The sequence below is a fragment of the Pelobates fuscus genome, chromosome 5, assembly GCF_036172605.1.
Source record: "Pelobates fuscus isolate aPelFus1 chromosome 5, aPelFus1.pri, whole genome shotgun sequence".
In the NCBI taxonomy this organism is placed as follows: domain Eukaryota; kingdom Metazoa; phylum Chordata; class Amphibia; order Anura; family Pelobatidae; genus Pelobates; species Pelobates fuscus.
In genome coordinates, this window is record NC_086321.1 from 105,115,436 (window position 1) to 105,133,489 (window position 18,054).

The 18,054-nt window shown below is 40.4% G+C and overlaps 1 protein-coding gene across 4 annotated transcripts in view; it reads left to right on the forward strand.

Moving 5' to 3' along the window:
* The window catches only part of TNFAIP8 (TNF alpha induced protein 8), a 143,972-nt gene that overhangs the window by 99,609 nt on the left and 26,309 nt on the right, over nt 1–18,054 (forward strand). Inside the window, exon 1 of one of the 4 annotated variants that reach the window (XM_063456935.1) lies at nt 3,026–3,091. The exons of 2 other annotated variants lie outside the window; for them this stretch is intronic. In XM_063456935.1, coding sequence (XP_063313005.1) covers nt 3,079–3,091 — 13 coding nt within the window. In that variant the 5' untranslated portion in view covers nt 3,026–3,078. Of the gene's footprint in view, nt 1–3,025; nt 3,092–11,293; nt 11,381–18,054 lie in introns of those variants that run through there. One more of the 4 variants, XM_063456934.1, reaches the window with a different exon arrangement.

Below are 18,054 nucleotides of genomic sequence, written 5' to 3' on the forward strand. Positions count from 1 at the left end.
TCCTCATAGAGATAAATTAATTTAATGCATCTCTATGAGGAGATGCGGATTGGCACATTTGGTGCGTATGCACAAAATCCTCCCAATGCTTTCCTAAGGGAAAGCATTGGTTTACCTGAGATCATAAACGATTAATAATCTCAGCCATGGAGGTGGGACTAGCCGTGGGGAAACTGGCACGGCGTGGGAAAAAAAGGTGTATAAAAACACCTTCCTCATGGGATAGGAGGGGGCAGGTATCTAAACGCACACATGCATACACTCTAACTAGCTCACATACACACTCACGTTGACAACAGGCTTGCACGCACACACTGACAGGCGCGCGCACACACTGACAGGCGCGCGCACACACTGACAGGCGCGCGCACACACTGACAGGCGCGCGCACACACTGACAGGCGCGCGCACACATTCTGACAGGCGCGCGCACACACTGACAGGCGCGCGCACACACTGACAGGCGCGCGCACACACTGACAGGCGCGCGCACACACACTGACAGGCGCGCGCACACATTCTGACATGCGCGCGCACACATTCTGACAGGCGCGCGCACACATTCTGACAGGCTCGCACACACATTCTGACAGGCTCGCACACACACACACTCAGTCTGACAGACTCACGCACTCAGTCTGACAGGCTCACACACTCAGTCTGACAGGCTCACACACACTCACTCTCTAACAGGCTGGCACACACTCAGTCTGACAGGCACACATACACTCAGTCTGACAGGCTCACACACACTCAATCTGACAGGTACACACACACTCAGTCTGACAGGTACACACACACTCAGACACACACACTTACAGACAAACACATACACTCTCAGAGACACACACAGACACATACACATTTAGACATACACATACACTTACAGACACACACAAATTATTAATATTAAATGTCCACCCAGCGTCCCTACCTGGTCCACGCAGCTGCGACCCCTGGGACCGTGGTAGGTACCCCACTGTCCACACCAATGTCATCCAACCATGTATTTATGTACCTTGCTTTGTACACTGTGGCACAGTCATGATGGAATAGAAAAGGGCCATCACCAAACTGTTCCCTCAAAGTTGGAATATCTTGGTATGCTGAAACATTAAGATTTCCCTTAACTAGAAGTAAGGGGCCTAGACCAACACCTCAAAACTAGACCCTTACCATTATCCCTCCTCCACCAAACTTTACAGTTGTCACAATACAATCAGGCTGGTAACTTCTCCTGGTATCCGCAAAACCCAGACTCACCTATCAGTCTTGAATTTGGGGTCCTATCCCACTATATTTGGTGTCCCACATCATTATATGTGCTAGTGCTGTGCAATGAGAGCTCGGGGCATTTTGCCCATGGGCAGAGCACTTCAAAAGCACTCTGTCTGTGAATATCCCTGATTTGGGCCAGCCAGCATTCATTCCAGTTTTATATGCACAATTTACTTCATCAAGTCATCACAGCTAAATGTACCCAATTTACACCAGGGTACTCAGTTTAATGTTATCTCAACTTTTATAAGTCATCTTTGTGATATACTCATTTTTTTAATATTTGTAAATCTTGGATACAATTGCAGTGGGGTGATGGAAAGAAGCATAAATTCATTACTATACTTTCATACCTCGTTTTGGCATAAAAGGGGTTAAATTAAACTGACATTTATTTCAGGTACAGGAGAGTCTCCTTGCACCTCATAATCTCTTCCTGTGAAGCATTGTGACCTTTCTTTCATGTACCAGCAATCTTATGGCTGTCACAAACATATTTATATTTTTAGATTTGTTTTGCACATTGATGCATCGGAATAGCCATCTGTGTCAGTATGTTGAAGAAATCAGAAAATAAATGGAGCAATAGGTGGAACAAAACAATTTATTATACATCTAGTGAATATAGGTGCTTCTTACTTTGAGATGTTTCCTGCCTCCAATGTTTCATATGAGAAATATTTACTTTGTACCCATAAATGTAATGGGTTACTTGGGAACGCACTCCATTAAAGGAACACGCTGAGCACCAAAACCACTACTTTGCACATTAGTGGTTATAGTCCCAATATAGGTAGTCAAATTGTTTGTTTACAGTTTGACAACTTATCTGGGGTTTGTCGGGCGCTAATGGCCTCCTCTATGAGAACTGGAAGCTCTCTGCCGTGACTAAGCACATTGTTGCAGGACTTAGCTCATTGAAAGTGATCAGCTGAAAACCCTGCACTGCCCATGCAGGACCTTCTGGGGTTCCTCAAAGCAAGGGAACTAATGGTTTGACCACTTACTTCTGGCAACATAACCAACCACCAAAACATGCTTTAAGTTATGGTGCTGGGAGTATTCCTTTAAAAAAGCCAACATACATTAAAATACATCAATACTTATATGTTTTACCTAAATAAAAGTCCATACACAGGACATCACATGTGTAGAAACAAAATGCAGTGGGCATATCCCCAACAAGCTGTGTATCTACTTATATTCAGATCAAAATAAAACTTAAGAATGTAATATTTTTTAAGGTCTGCTGGCCACTTTAGCACATTGAGTGTGTTATCATGTAAACCATAAATGACAATGTAAAAATCTATTAATTCAAAGCCACCTATGTCACCTACCACTTTTCATTAATCAACACTCTAGAATCGTAACACAGCCTTATAGTAGACTTGTTAATAGGAAGATATTCCAGATTTTTTTCTACTCCGATGAAAAAGGCATTACAGGTTTTTGCATTTGCATCATTAGATCACTTTCACTAGTCATAAAACTTTATGTCTGTCTCTCAGGCTCTTTATGCATGTTGCAAGACAATATGTAAAATATCTTCCACGACATTGTGAAATTAAACACCCAGAATAACCACTTGGCTTGTTTTATTCTTTGTTTATCAAACAATGACTGTTTGCTGTGGAAGGTTTTAGGTAGGATCACATTCTTGTGCAAGCTAGTATTGTCACTTAGGTGGCTGGGAGGACGTGACCAGTTCAGGGGAAACTGAACATATGAAAAGGATAGCCTTAATCTAGAAGATATCAGATTCTTTTTTCCATTAACCTCACATCATCACTGAATGCAATGCTGAGATCAAGTGAGTAAACATTTTTATATTCGTTGTGATTTAAAACTGGCCACAAAATGTGACAGTCGTAACGTCCGTTCTTCCCTCAGTATTACATCTTAAATACAGAATGCAATTAAATGTATCATTGAAGGAATGCTTTTATTTACAACGAATTAAGAACAGGATACTTGCCTAATTAAATAAGTAATTTAATATTTGTATTATATATATATATGTATCCTTTATTGAATATTGTATCATTCACTTTACATTTTAGTGCCTTTCCCAGATTAACAGCTGTGTATTTTTTACATACCTTCGTTTTGTGTTTAGAGAATGGTTTCAAATTTGTTTTGAATGTAATTTTTGTTCTCGAAGTTAACTTCACAAAGTGATGTGTATTTAGAAAAATCTTGCTCCATATATCATACAGAAACAGGTTGGAGCTGTGCTTAAGTATTCCAATTTATCAAAAAATATTTCATTTTGATTAGTGGTTGTTCTGAGAGGGTTACTAAAGAATGTGAAACACTATTACTTTTTAATATTTATTTGTATTTTATATTCTTTAAACAAGCTACATTTTAATTTAAATTGCTCAAATAAGGCAAGGTCTACCATATTGAAACACACTGCAAGAATTATGCAATAAGTCTGTTGAGTAAAGAGAAGTGATTATACACAGTTATAGATTTATCAAAGTGTTGTGATCTGAAAAGTGAGAAACAGTCCCTTGGAGAGACTATATGGTGTGTTAAGGGAGCCTAAATTAGGGGGTAATCCTTTCATTACACACAAATGATGCACAAGAATGTCACTTGGCTCAAGGTCCAGTCAACACACAAGGATCCCTAATAGATATGAACAAGACATAAATAATAAAGGTATTACTTTATTAGAAAAAAGGACAATAACCAAAAATAAACATTAACAAACCAACTAAGTGGCTCTGCAGGTGGGTAGGGGGAGAGTATATGGGTTGGTACCGGTTGGGGGTAGATATGAATAAAAGGGGATGGGAGATATGGTCTGAGGTTTAGCCTTTTGTTTATACCAGAGTTAAACACAGTGATGCTCATTATATCTGAATAGTGATCATTAGATAGGAAACAACATGAGATTCTAAACAAATACTGCAACTTGTTAGGCCAGTCTGAATATGTAGCTCAATATAGAAACAATGTCTCTTTTGATCTATAAAAAATAACCTTGTATAGATAAGAGCATAACTTGAGCTGGATAGAATCAGAGAGTATCTCTGTGCTGTACCCTCAAAAAGAGGGAAGACTTGCAGCAGCTGTCTTATCTTGCTGTAATCAAAACGACTTCAAGGTCAGTAACTAAAACAATTATCTAAAAAGAAAGCAGGTGCAGGAAATTAACGAAAAAACTGTATACCCCAAAAATCTCCCAATCGTTCCCCTCACAAGTAGATCCAATTCAGTCCTTATACTACCATAACTGCTTAATTGTCCTCTTATGTCATCTGCTATGAAAACACCATCGTGCTAAAAAACTGTGCTGTGCTAAGAAAATAAATAAATCAAAGTGAACCGACGCGCGTTTCAGCACTACTAGTCGCCTTCATCCAGGGTTTGAGTGTAACTGCCCGGCTAGGCCGTATTTAAACCGCAAGGGAGCCAATCATGTGATCGTTTTGTCCAGTCAGGATCTTTGGAGGCACCTGCTTCTTTGCAGCCTCGATTACAGCCCCTTTAACCAATCCTCTCTTGTGATGTGTCTCCTCCCTCATCGCATAGCGCATTGGCTCGAGGGTACAAAGTAGGAGGGGATAATCAGTGGGAGGGAGTTACTTCGTAAGGGGTTGGCTGAAGGTTGCCATTGGTATAACCGCCCACCTTTTACTGATCCCACCCATCTAAGCTACGTGAGAAGAGTCAGCAACAGCTCTGCGCATAGCCCTCCATGGGTGTAGAAGTATTATTTGTTATGGGTCACAATTTTTATGTTTTTTGTCTTGTTTTTTGAGAATAAGGTCTTTATTTTTAATAGTTGCACTGATTATAAAAAAAGATGTCGTCTTATATATAATTTTTTTCCTTAAATGTACATTAGTTTTATTGCCGCCCCCGTTACTATAATAAAGGTGAGAGTGGTAGGAATTTTTCTGTTTTTTTTGGAGCGGGGTGGACATAATCTTTTGAAGGGTGGACAATGGCATGTCCTCCCACCCAGTGGTGTATCCTGGTTTTGTGCTGCCCTAGGCAGGACAAAACTCAGGCGCCCCCCTCCCGCCCGCACCACCCCCATCCAACCCTTCCCCCCGTCCGCACCACCCCCACCCTTCCCCCGCCCCGCCTTCTAAATACACACACACACATTCACAGACAGATACGCATACACTAGCTAACAGAAACACACACTCGCTAACAGAAACACACACACACTTAGTGTGTGTCTGTTAGTGAGTGTGAGTGTGTCTAACAGACACACACTCACTAGCAGATACACACACACGCACTAACAGACACACTAACAGACAGACATACATACACACACACACTAACAGACATACACACTAACAGACAGACATACACACACACACACACACACACACTAACAGACACACACTAACAGACATACACACATACTCACACACATATTTAACACATTTTTAAAAAAAAAAAAATTTAATTTAACCCCCCCAGCCTCCTTACCTTTGGGAATGCTGGGGGGGGTTCCTATTTCTCCTTGGTGGTCCAGTGGCTGCTGGGCGGCGCTGGCGGGCGGCTGGCGAGGGAGCACTTCCTCTGAGCTGTCTGCTCAGCTCCTTCGCGCGCCGCACAGTGAGGCTGGGAGGCGGAGCCGGAATATGACGTCTTATTCCGGCTCCCAGCCTCACTCTGCGGCGCGCGAGGGAGCTGAGCAGACAGCTCAGAGGAAGTGCTCCCTCGCCAGCCGCCCGCCAGCGCCGCCCAGCAGACCGCCCGCCCAGACGGCATGTCAGTTAGCCGCAAGGCTAACAAGACATTTGCCCTGGGCGTTTGGGGGCGGCTTTTTTTGCCGCCCCCTGGAAAATGCCGCCCAAGGCAAATGCCTTGTTTGCCTCGCGGCTAATACGCCCCTGCTCCCACCCAGTATATTTGTCCATCTTTATTTTTATGTGCATGTATAGACAAAACAAACAGACTTGCAATGCTCCAACAGCAGTAGAAAGTGTAGTAGAAAGCTTAGCATAAAAGTGTGGGGCATGTGAGAAAACAGCACGTTTTTAAGTAGACACATCAAAATAAAACGGGCTAGGTCAGTTATGTCTAGTTAGGAGCACGATGAAGGTTGATCTTAGTCTTGCTAGTGTTTTTAATCGGAGCATAAGAAACTAATGTAATTGTAAGGAGTAGTTGCCCAGCTAGACAGAGTGCTTTTATATATATATATATATATATATATATATATATATATATATATATATATATATACATACAAGCATTAAAACTGTAGAGTGTAACACCCCAAAGGTCCCCATCACTAGCAAGTGAACTTCCAAAGCATAGTGTGGCCTAAAATAATTAGCTATAGTTAATATATGAATATAGCATTAAGGCATATAGACGGGCATGGTAGCAGGAAAGTGTGTTGTGTAGGCATCTCCAGGTGAAAATGCCAGCAAGAGTCACAGTCCCAAGCTCATCCTATACCCCTCTGGGGGCGTTTAGAGGCCAGCGTCGGTGAGTGCATCTCCAAGCATGCCAGCTCAGTTGGCGTCCAGAACAACCTTCAGCCGGAGGGTTCAGTTTTACAATACCGCTGCTGCAGGTGTCCACACTGTAAGGAGAGGCAGGCTCTCTGCATTTGCAAACTTGAGGGTAAGTTGCGCCTTACTCTCTCCCTATTATCAAGGTGTCCCCTCTGCCCCTGGAGCACGTGTGTGGGTGCTGTCCAGACCTTGTGCTTCTTTCCAGGCGCTGGGTCCTGAGATCGCTGGGTAACAACGGTAACAGGCTTAATGAGCGTGCAGGTGGCTAGTTTCTCCCAGAACAGTTCAAAAATCTTCAGCCTGTCCAGCACATTGATCTCTACACAACTGGGGTCAGAGTAGCACGCAGAATCTGCCATTTTGTGTACCGCTCGGTATCAGCACTTCTAGGGCTCTAAAACGTAGTAGTCTGTGGGTTGTAGACTGGGATCACCCCCACCGGTCCAATGGTGGGAGGGAACAGGACAGTAACCAGTGCTTAGATCACCTGTGGTCACTCCAGGGCGAGGGATCGGCTGCTTCTCCATGCCTCAGGGCGCACCAGGCCGCAGAGTATTCGGAGCCTTCACCCAAGCTGTGTCCACTCAAGAGAGCTAGTTTTTGCTTGACCCAGGGTAGAGCAGCTTAAGAGTCGATGTAGGGTGCTAATGGATGCAAAAATGTACCCAAAAACTGTTGGTTTGTGAGAAATTGCCTGGAGCTCATGAAGGCCCCCCACCACAGTATATTTAATTTGAGCCATCAGTCATGGGTGGGTGTTGCATGGGACCTTAGGCCTTCCTCATATCAGTATATCTGTCACCTACTGTCCATGGTTAGAGGCTTGGAGGGACACTAGGTCCCTCCTGTTAGCAAGATTATACCTCCTATACCTCTCCCATGGTGGGGTTGAAGAGGAAAATGTATATTTATTATTTATAATGTTGTCAGCATAGGGATAGTTTTTTTTGTGTGTTTTTTTTCTTTATACAAGAAAGTCACGGAGTATGGGCTTATAATAATTTCCCTTTGCCATCAATGAAACCTACTGAGCATCACAGCCATTGCAGTCAACAGGACACTGCCATTTACAAAGAAGAAGGGCTATGGGCAAAGATTGCTGTGTTGCTGCCACTGTGTAGGAAGACAGAGATGCACTGAGCTGCAGTGATTATGTTGTTTGTTCAGCAAATGTACATTGTATTTTGGACCGGATACCCAAGATAGTTCTACCTTGCCCCTTTGCCCAAAAAACTATTTTTTTCCCTCTAACTTTCCTACTTGCCTGTATATGTTTACTGTAAATATGCCATAATCGTTCCCCAGAACACACACACAATTCCTAGCTTTCAGCCATCCACTAGACCAGTGGTCCCCAACCTAGTCATCATGAACCAAAAACAGTCCAGGCTTTGTCAGTATCTCCATTTAAATAAAAAAGGGAAATACATAAATCCTGGAGTGTTGGTGGTCCATGAGGACTGAGTTGGGGACCACTGCACTAGACATTGAGATACCATGTATACACATTCTCTGCAGTTGGGGCATACATTGTGTTTGTTTATTTGTTTGTTGCTATAATTTTGGAGGAAGAGGGTCTGCTCGTCATGTAAATATTTTAGTCTATATACTTGCTGATATCAAAAGCACAATGTGTAAATTAAATGTATGTTTACCTGAAAGTGACCTTGTCAGCAACCCATTTAGTCAATGACAAAACCAGCTTAGTCTTTTTACTTTTAAAACCCTTTTTTCCCCTATCTATTATTTCATTTCAACTCCTCTCTGTCTCCTTAAAGTTTTTTTCCTAACACACACACTTGGAGATTCCTGACATACGTTCCATGCAAACATCATTCCACTGCTGAAGTATTTACTTCCAGACTATCCTGTAGTCTACACACACACAAACTCTAATGTAAATGTATGGCCCTTAAAGTAGTTAACTGTAAATTTGGCTCAGCACTGCATATACACTCATGGCTCACTTTTATGTTCTGGGTTGGAGAACAGCCCAATAAACTGAATGTTGGTCTATTTTATATAATACATGCTTCTTTTCTCTAAATGAAACTGCATTAAAAGCTCTTAAATGTAACACAGACGTGTTCTATTTTAAAGAGGCATCCTAAGCATCATATCCAATACAGTTATTTGTGGTTGCTATAGTGTAAATAGGCTTTGGGCAACCCCTCCTCTCAGTTTGAGTGGTTTGACTAAAACAATATAGAAAGAAAAAGTGAGCTCAATAATGCAGGCTTGGTAAGGGTGGAACTTTGTCTGCAAATCTATACCAAAAAATGATAAATAAATGTAGTTAAAACTTGTTTTTATTTCTTTATTTTAAAGAGACATATTGAAAAGTATCACACATTGTGATACTTTTCGATATCTCTCTTTAAAATAAAAAAATTCAAATAAGTTTTAACTACATTGATCTTTATTTATTATTTTTTGACCAAAACAAAACACAAAATGAGTTCTTCTTGATTGATACCTTCACAGAAAATTAGCGCATGTAATATTTATTAAAAGAACACTCAAAGCACCATACAGCTTGCTCTAGTGGTTATTATGCTCGGAGCGCGCTAGCTCCACCCATTGTAAGGAGTCTTAGACAATGAGCTAAGCTTGCTTGTCTCCTCTTCTTTTTTTATGGTAAATGTGCAAAATTCACAAAGCAACGTAGACCTAGAAACAACTTCTAATTTCAACTGTCAAGCAGATCATGATAAATACTGACTGACCGTACCTAGAATTAAAGGGTTACTTCAACCACCTTGACCACGTCAGTGATCCGAAGTGGTGATGTGGTAGAATTCGTGATTTGCGGTGTTTCAGCTTGAAACACTGCACATTCAGAGATGTGGTTACTTGTGTGCTGGCGGCTAGTTGCACCCCCAGTGCATGTGACATTGGCTGCCCAGAACTCTGTTACGGGCTGCCTAATATCGATTTTATGTGTAAAATATGTTTGTCATAAGCGCACACTTTGATTGGACCTTTGGTGACTTTCCTGTAAAAACCTTCATTTAGAACGCTTTTCAAGCATTTGGAAATGGGGAACCCACATTCATTTATTTTTGTAACTGAAAAATATTTATGAAAGACACCTGTATGCCTCAATTACATTTAGGGGTATAGAGATCTGGATTAAGCTTTGTAGGTTGGCACACTAGTGTTAGAGGAGAAGGATGTAGGGTGTCCTACTGGTATTCCATAGTGACGGAATGGTTTAACCAATTATGCCTTCCTTATAAGATAGTATTGCCATGTAATGTGGGTAGTGCAGCTAGGTCCGCATATCCACATGCATTCAACTATGTTGAACCACATACCACCACACAATGTATGTGCAAATAGCACATAGCAATAGCAGGGCGAGTGCCGCAAGCGCATTAGACCCTCCGCATAGTAAACCATTGCCTCAATACGTTCCTATGTGGATTTTACTGATGCTGGATGTCCTCATGCAGAGTGTGAGGAGGTCCAGAGTTGTTTAAGGGACTCAGAGTCCATTAGAATCTTGGAAGCACCTTTAGTGGTCTGGATTTGGGTGCCTCTAGTGTGCCTTTAATAAGGAGTCCTGAGGATAATTGCTGGGGAGAACTTCGCTCAATTATCCCACGTTAATGGAGGTGTGGGCCCCACCACTTACATATCCTTCCTTTCTAAACTCTGTGGATGGTTGCACAAACCAACTCATTCATACAGGCTTGTTCACTAAACATAGAATAATTTCAAATTTAAGGTCAGGATAGCTGAAAATTGTCTCCGCTTCTTTGGCCCTAAATTTGAAATGAATTTGCAATTCTCATTTTAGTAAACAACCCTTATACACACCTCACCTTAAATTATTACCCTGTTCCACAGAAGACCGGGGGAGACCATTGCTGGGCCATGTCTTTCCAGCTTAGTCTCCTGCTTGTGCCCATTTATCTTTTCGGAGTTTGTAATCAATGTCACCTTAATATACTTCGATTCTCTGTATTTAGCCCTTTCTTAACAGAGGTGTGAACATCTGTAGCTGCAGTGTATGTACATTCCAAAGGGTTTCAAAATAAAACAACATGCTTGCAACTCCACCATTTCCTGCTGCATATCCAGTTTTCCTGGGCCAAACCCAAATAATTTCATGACACACCTCTGACTCTGGTGGTTTCCATAATTAAGCTGTGTAACATCAATCCTGCCTACTGGACTTTTTTGCCACAGGGCATCTTGCTACTACAATTGCTGTATAGAAATTTTAAACACGCAGCATTGCTCTCCTGTTCTTCCTGTATTCCTATCATGTCAATGCAAGTCACTCTCCACCCCTGCACCAACTAGCTAAAAATCACAGGGAAACTTTGTGTGCCTGCATTGTAATAATGTTCTCCTGAATAAATGCTTCTGTCTGAATACAGTTTCTTTCCAGACAGTGGCTTAGAATGGGATGGGCTTCTGTCCATACTCCTGCAGTCTGATTGGCTAAACTCATAGAACTTTCCCCCTTTCATCCTAAACTTTTTTTTTTAACTTGAAACTTCTGTGAGTGTACGTCAGTTGAGCTGTAATCTGGTCTCCAGTGCTTTTCACTGACACTATGAGTTTAGAGGGGGATGACTCAAAAGACGGTAGGTTTTATTATTGTTTTTTTTTTCCCTTTTTTTTCTCTCAAAGGCCTAGATTTACAGATTTATTTATTTATTTTTAATGACATTTAACACGACTTTTCTTGCTGCAGCTCCAGTGAAACGAAACGACAGATTGTGTTTTACAGTTAAGCAATAAGTAAATAATTTGGCAGATTTGTCTGAGGCTGTTATTTAGATTTCCTGAAACGTTTTTTAAGTGCTTAAGAACTGGCACATGTGTTCTTCAGGGAAACATCAGTAGGCTTCGACAGTCCCAGTAAAAGATTTCTTCTTAGGCTGCGAGATGAAGATTTGAAATTAAACAAGGGATGATAGCTGACTATTTGGGGCCATCTTCCTGCTGGTGCAGCTTGTGACTTCCTATTTTTTTTTTCTTTACTTTTATGATTGATTTTAGCAAAATGTGCTAGCTAGACTTTCAAGGGCTAATTTCTGTGCCACAGTAAAAAGACTTCTTTTACTAGTCGTGGCGTGGAAATCTGGAAGCCAGCCAAAAAAAGCATAATTATTCCCCAGAATTAGGGTCATTTCTTTAGGCTCCATCCAGCAACTGTTTTGTGTACAAAAGGCGATTGTGAAGCTAGAGTTAAACGGGAAATAAAAAAGAGATTTCTAAAATATATATATTAAAATGAAAGGGATTTGGCCATCTCTGAATCTGAATTCATGAAGAATGATTTTACATAATTAAAAAAAAAAAAAATGCAAAGTCCTTTCTTCATAATAGCACTATTGATTAACTTGTGCACTGCTTTAGCCACACCCCTCTCTCTTTAAATTAATTGCCAGAAAAAAGTGTATTTGGCATAACTCTCCGTTTAGATAGAATTTTTAAATCAAAAGCATAGCACAAATATTGGATCATTCATCACACACGTGCGGAGTTTGTACAAGGACACATTGGGTGACCATTTAAATGAAGGCTAGCAATGTTTTGAGAATGAAGAATTGGTAGGCTTGAAACTTTTCTTGTTGTGAATGTTTTGACAGCAAATTCTTATGGCAACACTCACATTACAGCCCTGGCTTACAGTGCCATAGTTGCAATATTTGAGACACTCCTTGCATTGCTCACAGGAAGCTTATTAAGACTACTTGAGCCAGGTGGTCTCTATCCCTTTTATACACACTCACGTTGACTAATGTTTGAGGTCAGCTAAGTTAAATTATGGTTCTTTGATTTTATATTTTTAGCATATTCTATGTTTTTTACGAGAGTGTTTTCAATTTTAAGTTTATTACTGGGGCAGTATAAATGAAGGTCACAGCTCGCGGTTATGTTGCTAAAGTGAGTTTCTAAAGATTAACATCTTTACTACCTGCAGAAATTGCATTGTACATGAGACAAAAATGCCAGGGAAAAGTACAGATTCGAACAGTTAATGCAATTTTGTGAAATGTCAGGTTTTTATGCTGCTGCTGCTGTGCATCCTATTCAATTTTTGTAAGTTAAAGATTTGGCAATGTAAAGCCTTGCACCACTGTGTAAATAAACATTGAGGACTCCTGTTCATTAATATTAACCCAAATAGTTTTACATTTAATTTTAAAACAGTTCGGGTAATTCTAACCCAAAAGTGTATTGGTAACTCACTGTATTTGATATACGGACACCAAGAATGTTACACAAGTATTGTGGGATTTCCTGAAGTACTTGATAGACATGTTCTCTGCAGGATCCTGGAACCCAAATAAACTAATACAATAAAATGGCATAATCTGTAAATGTTATTACTTAAATCAGAGAAGGCAGTTCATATGTTGTAGTGCGTTTGCAAGGCATAGAGGATTGTATGCCATGAGAAGGGGGCAGTATGGAAAAACCCAAATCTGGGAAATTATTGAAATACTCTATTAATATGTTGAAGTGTCCATGGGACATGACCAGTTAAAGGATAAGTCTGATATAGATTCACTGTCAGTGTGGCCAGTGATGGCATGGCCTATAAGACAAAACACAAATTGGTCTTCTGCATGCAATTTTGTTTTTATAAAATGTAACAAAACGTTATCCGTAATTATATTGTGAACTGTGTATGGCCTTATATATCCACTATACGTATCATTTGTCATGTATACTATGTATCCTGTATACTTATACAGGACATAGCCAGGAATGCAACATTTTAGAGCACTATTATTGTTTTTATTGAACCTTTTAGTGCCAGTTTTGCAACCAAATAACATGAGCGAAGAGTAAAGAGAACCATATGACTGTCATTTCATTTTTATTACATTTGGGTAGTTGACTTTGCATGTTAGACATGTGTAGAGCTATGCATGTGTAAATTTACTTTAAAATGGAAACTCCAGACTAAAGCATTTTAGCTTGCTGAAAAGCCCCTTGCTTTTAAGCAGACATGTCCTGTTACTTCCTGGTTTGGCTAGCTTATTTGCACTGAACTCAAGAGGCAGCAATTGCCCAGAGCCGCTGCCTTGCAAAACGTTCTCATCGAATTCTGTGATTGGACAGCCACAGAAAGTCTGGGCGGGGTTAGAAGAGGAGGGCTTGCAAAGGCAACAGACAAGAGATCTGCAGTTTTTGCAAGCCATTTTTAGATGTAACTCCAATGAAAAAAATGCATAATTTAATGTATGCAAGTTTTCATTTGGGGTATATCTAGAAAACAGCGATTTTTTATTTAGTTTGTACTTGGACAGTGGAGTGTCCCTTTAATGACTCCTTAACAGTGCTGTCACAGTTATTTACTAAAGCAGGCATTTTAGGCCACTACAGCCGAATAAGTAAGAGTCTCCAAGTAGTGTCTACAGTTCAGCTATTTTGGCTATAATGTAAAATTCACTTTGATTTGCCAACAAGTCACACTCTAGTGAATAATTCTGTCAGAGTATTGGGTTCCAGTGCTTTTATTCATTAAGCCCTGCTGTGGTGGGGTTGTTGAACAGCCGAAACAGCTCTCTATTTACTTTCACAAGAAGCTATTAAAATGTCTCATAAACTTGATAGGAATTTTGTGACTGTTAGCTGGCGGGCTTCTGTTGAATTCATTTGAACACTGTCAAATTCCATTTTACTCTTAAAGTTGAACTTGGCAATGTAGTCACTTGAATCTACTCTAAGGCTTTGCCTAAATTTTCTTTCAGAATGTGCAGTTTTGGTCTAAAAATGCAATTTAGTGAATTTAGGGTCAAAAGAGTGACCTAAAATATTTAGTTTTGTCATTTCTTTGCATAGCCATTAGCATGCTGTAGAGAAGGATAATAGACAGATGCAAAACTGTTTGCCAATAGACTTGGAGATTTGTTTTGATACAAACTGTAATTCGGCCCAATTTGGATCAATCTGGTGATTGTTCCAATTCCTGAATTCTGAGCTAAATGTAGCTTAATCACAAATCAAACAAAATGTCCAATGTTAGAGCATGTTCTTTTTGAAATGTAAATCTGAATACTGCCCGTGGCGGTAAAATAAAGTGATGATTGATGGGGGGATTTTATTTACAGACCAAGTGAGAATTGTCCAATAAATGAGAAAAAGGAGTAGTAAAATAATGAATATAGTTATTATATAATAATTAATGTAGTTATTACTTTCTTTTTTTCGTTAACCAATTTGGATGAGACAAACCACCATATGACAAAAATGTGGTTATCCCGAATATTTTTTTTTTACATTTTTGGGCGGCAGTCTATTTGCCAAAAATGTTGATGTTCAAAGGAGAAAAGAGAAATTTTGTCATGTTTTTGTTTCCATACTGTACAGATGGTGACATCGTCCATGCAATTATTCCCCGTAGTAAATGGGCAAGAATTTGAGTCCCCACCATGCAGTATAGGAGAACTAATATTGGGTAGGCATGTCCGTGTATGCTGAAGATTAGTGGGAGTTAAAGCCTCGAGTGGCACCATGCTGTCACCCAGCACTCCCACTATTATCGGTCAGCACCTGGATTTGTATATCACAGTACTGTCTTTACAGTAAAACCATTCCCCTTCCCCATACACTAACCAGTCACACTACACTACACATTTATCATTACACTATCACTAAACATTAACCCTTATACTACATTAATACCGTCGCAAAACATTAATCCCTAAATTACCTTAACACTCACACTAACCATACCTTAAAATATAAAACCTAGATAACGGTGGTAATATGTATATTAGCTGAATATAATGCCATCTTTGGGTTCTAGAAACTTTACTAAACCAGTCGACCTTTGGTTCCATGGTTTAATAGGTTTGATCCATAACTCCTGATGGCATTATTTTCCTTAATACACAGCATGTTGTAAAATATGCACATGTACAAAAAATACATTATACGTGTGCAGTATAGGTACTGTTAGTGCATCAGTGCAGTTGCTATCTAGATAAAATATTCTGCACAGTACATTTGCGCACAGTAGCATACCTTGTCGTAAAATCTCTCCTTCCTCCTCCAATGGGTCCAACAAATAGGTGGTTACAAACCAGTGACAGAACTAATGTAGAGAGGGCCCTGGTGCAAGAAATGTTTTTGGGCCCCCCTTTAATGGAAGAGGGCCAAAAGGTAGCTCCTTGTCTGTTATACAACACCCACACTGCTATGCCAGCTGGAGATTTACCATTTGCATTGTATTTGTATGCTGTGTTTGTATAGAGTATATGTATGTACTGTTGCCATTGGAATGCAGTGGTGTACTTGTGTATACAGGGGTCTGCGTGTTGTGTTGGTGTTTAATTGCTGCCGCATACATACATACATACATACATACATAGATACTTACACAAACATACAAACACATTAACACACAGATGCACACATATAAGCACCCAGGTACATACACTGACATATACACATACATACACTCAGATACACACCTTGACACATACACACACTTTTACACACAGATATACAAACTGACATATATACACACACAATCTGACATACATAAATGTATTTTATATGTGCAGCCATTGCCCTGTTGTCATATGTATGTGTGCAGGAGTGCTGCTTACTTGGGGTCCTGTTGCTGCTGGTTAAGGGGAGCGAGTGTGGGATCTACAACAGTTCATTCCTTGCTTCTCTTACCCCTGCTGCCTGTGTTGCTCCCTCCACCTCCATACATTCCGGGCAGTGCTCTCCAGATAAGCTTCAATGTGACTGGCACTTACTTTCCCCCAGCATCTGATATTGCAGGTATCCAATTGGTAGCCCTAAGTGCATGGGTCACCCGATCTGCCCCACCAGCGTGCAAGCCCCTTTGCAGCACCGGTAATAGTTCCTTTGCTGTTCCAAACAAATAATATTTACTTACCTCAAGCTATCCCTGGCGGATGGCCACCATCTTCATCAAGGCCCCTCCTCAACTCCTGGCATTGGTGTCCTTGCTGTGCTTCATCACAATTATCCCAAGAGGATGCGAGAGCTTCCGTGACTCATGTCTCATGAGTGAGAGAGACAATACCTGAATCCCATTGCTGTCACTTGTGATGGATGCTGGGATTGGACAAAAGTAGACAGTGGAGCTCCACATTTAGTCAGATTTGTCAAACGCAGGCTTGTCCATAAGACAAAGTAGTATTTTGTCTTCTGGCATCTTTGGTTTGGGATGTCAGTGAGAATCCAACTCGATATGCATTAGGATTTCATAAATACAGTTGCTTTAACAACTGGAGAACGACGTGATAGCGTTCTCTTTTCCACAGCATGTATGCTATGCAATTACAAGCCCTATATGTGCTTGGAGCTGATTTCATTATACATGACCAAGCAAAATTAACATATATTTACTACAAACCCACTCGTAAATTTATCAGAGCTTATAGCACTTGATGTAAACTGATGATAAAATTAATTTAATTGGCAGGGCTCTTTTCAGACCTTGTGCCTTGTACAGACCGAATATGATCTCCAGTATGGCACAATGCCCACAAACCCTAGAACATCCACAGTTCTGCATCAGTAGAACGCTGGCTGTAGTGCAAGAGGAGGTAGTGTAGAGGCCTCAAGACATATTGGTAGCATGCAGGGCCCTTGGAAATACAAATGGCCTTGTTTTAGCTATATTATGCCCACACACATAGTAGTCACATTCTGCTGGCATTACGGGAATCTAAGCATTCTATATATAACAGCTGGTTTCTTGCATATATTCAGAACCATTTTTTGACCATTTTTATTTAATTCTTCACATATAAGCAGTTACATATAAAAATTTTGTTTTCTGAAAAGTGGTCTAAAGCAGTACTTTTAGTACTTTAGGCCAGTGGTCCCCAACCCAGTCCTCATGGGCTGCCAACAGTCCAGGTTTTGTCAGTATCTCCATTGGCATAAAAAAAGGGAAATACATAAATCCTGGACTGTTGGTGGTCTGTGAGGACTGGGTTGAGGACCACTGGTCTAAAGTACTAAAAGTAACCTTTCAGTGCTGAAGCAACGTTGTAAGGAAAAGTGGGCCAAAATCTCTCCACAACGATGTGAGAGACTGATAAAGTCATATAGAAAACCATTACTTCAAGTTATTGCTGCTATAGGTGGTTCTACAAGATATTGAATCATAAGGTGTACTTAGTTTTTCACACATGGCTTCTCCATTTTGGCTTCTTTTTTTATATAAATCATGACACTGCATAATATGTAATTTGTTGTTGTTCATCTGAGGTTGTATTTCCCTAATTTAAGACCTGCTAAGGAACAGATG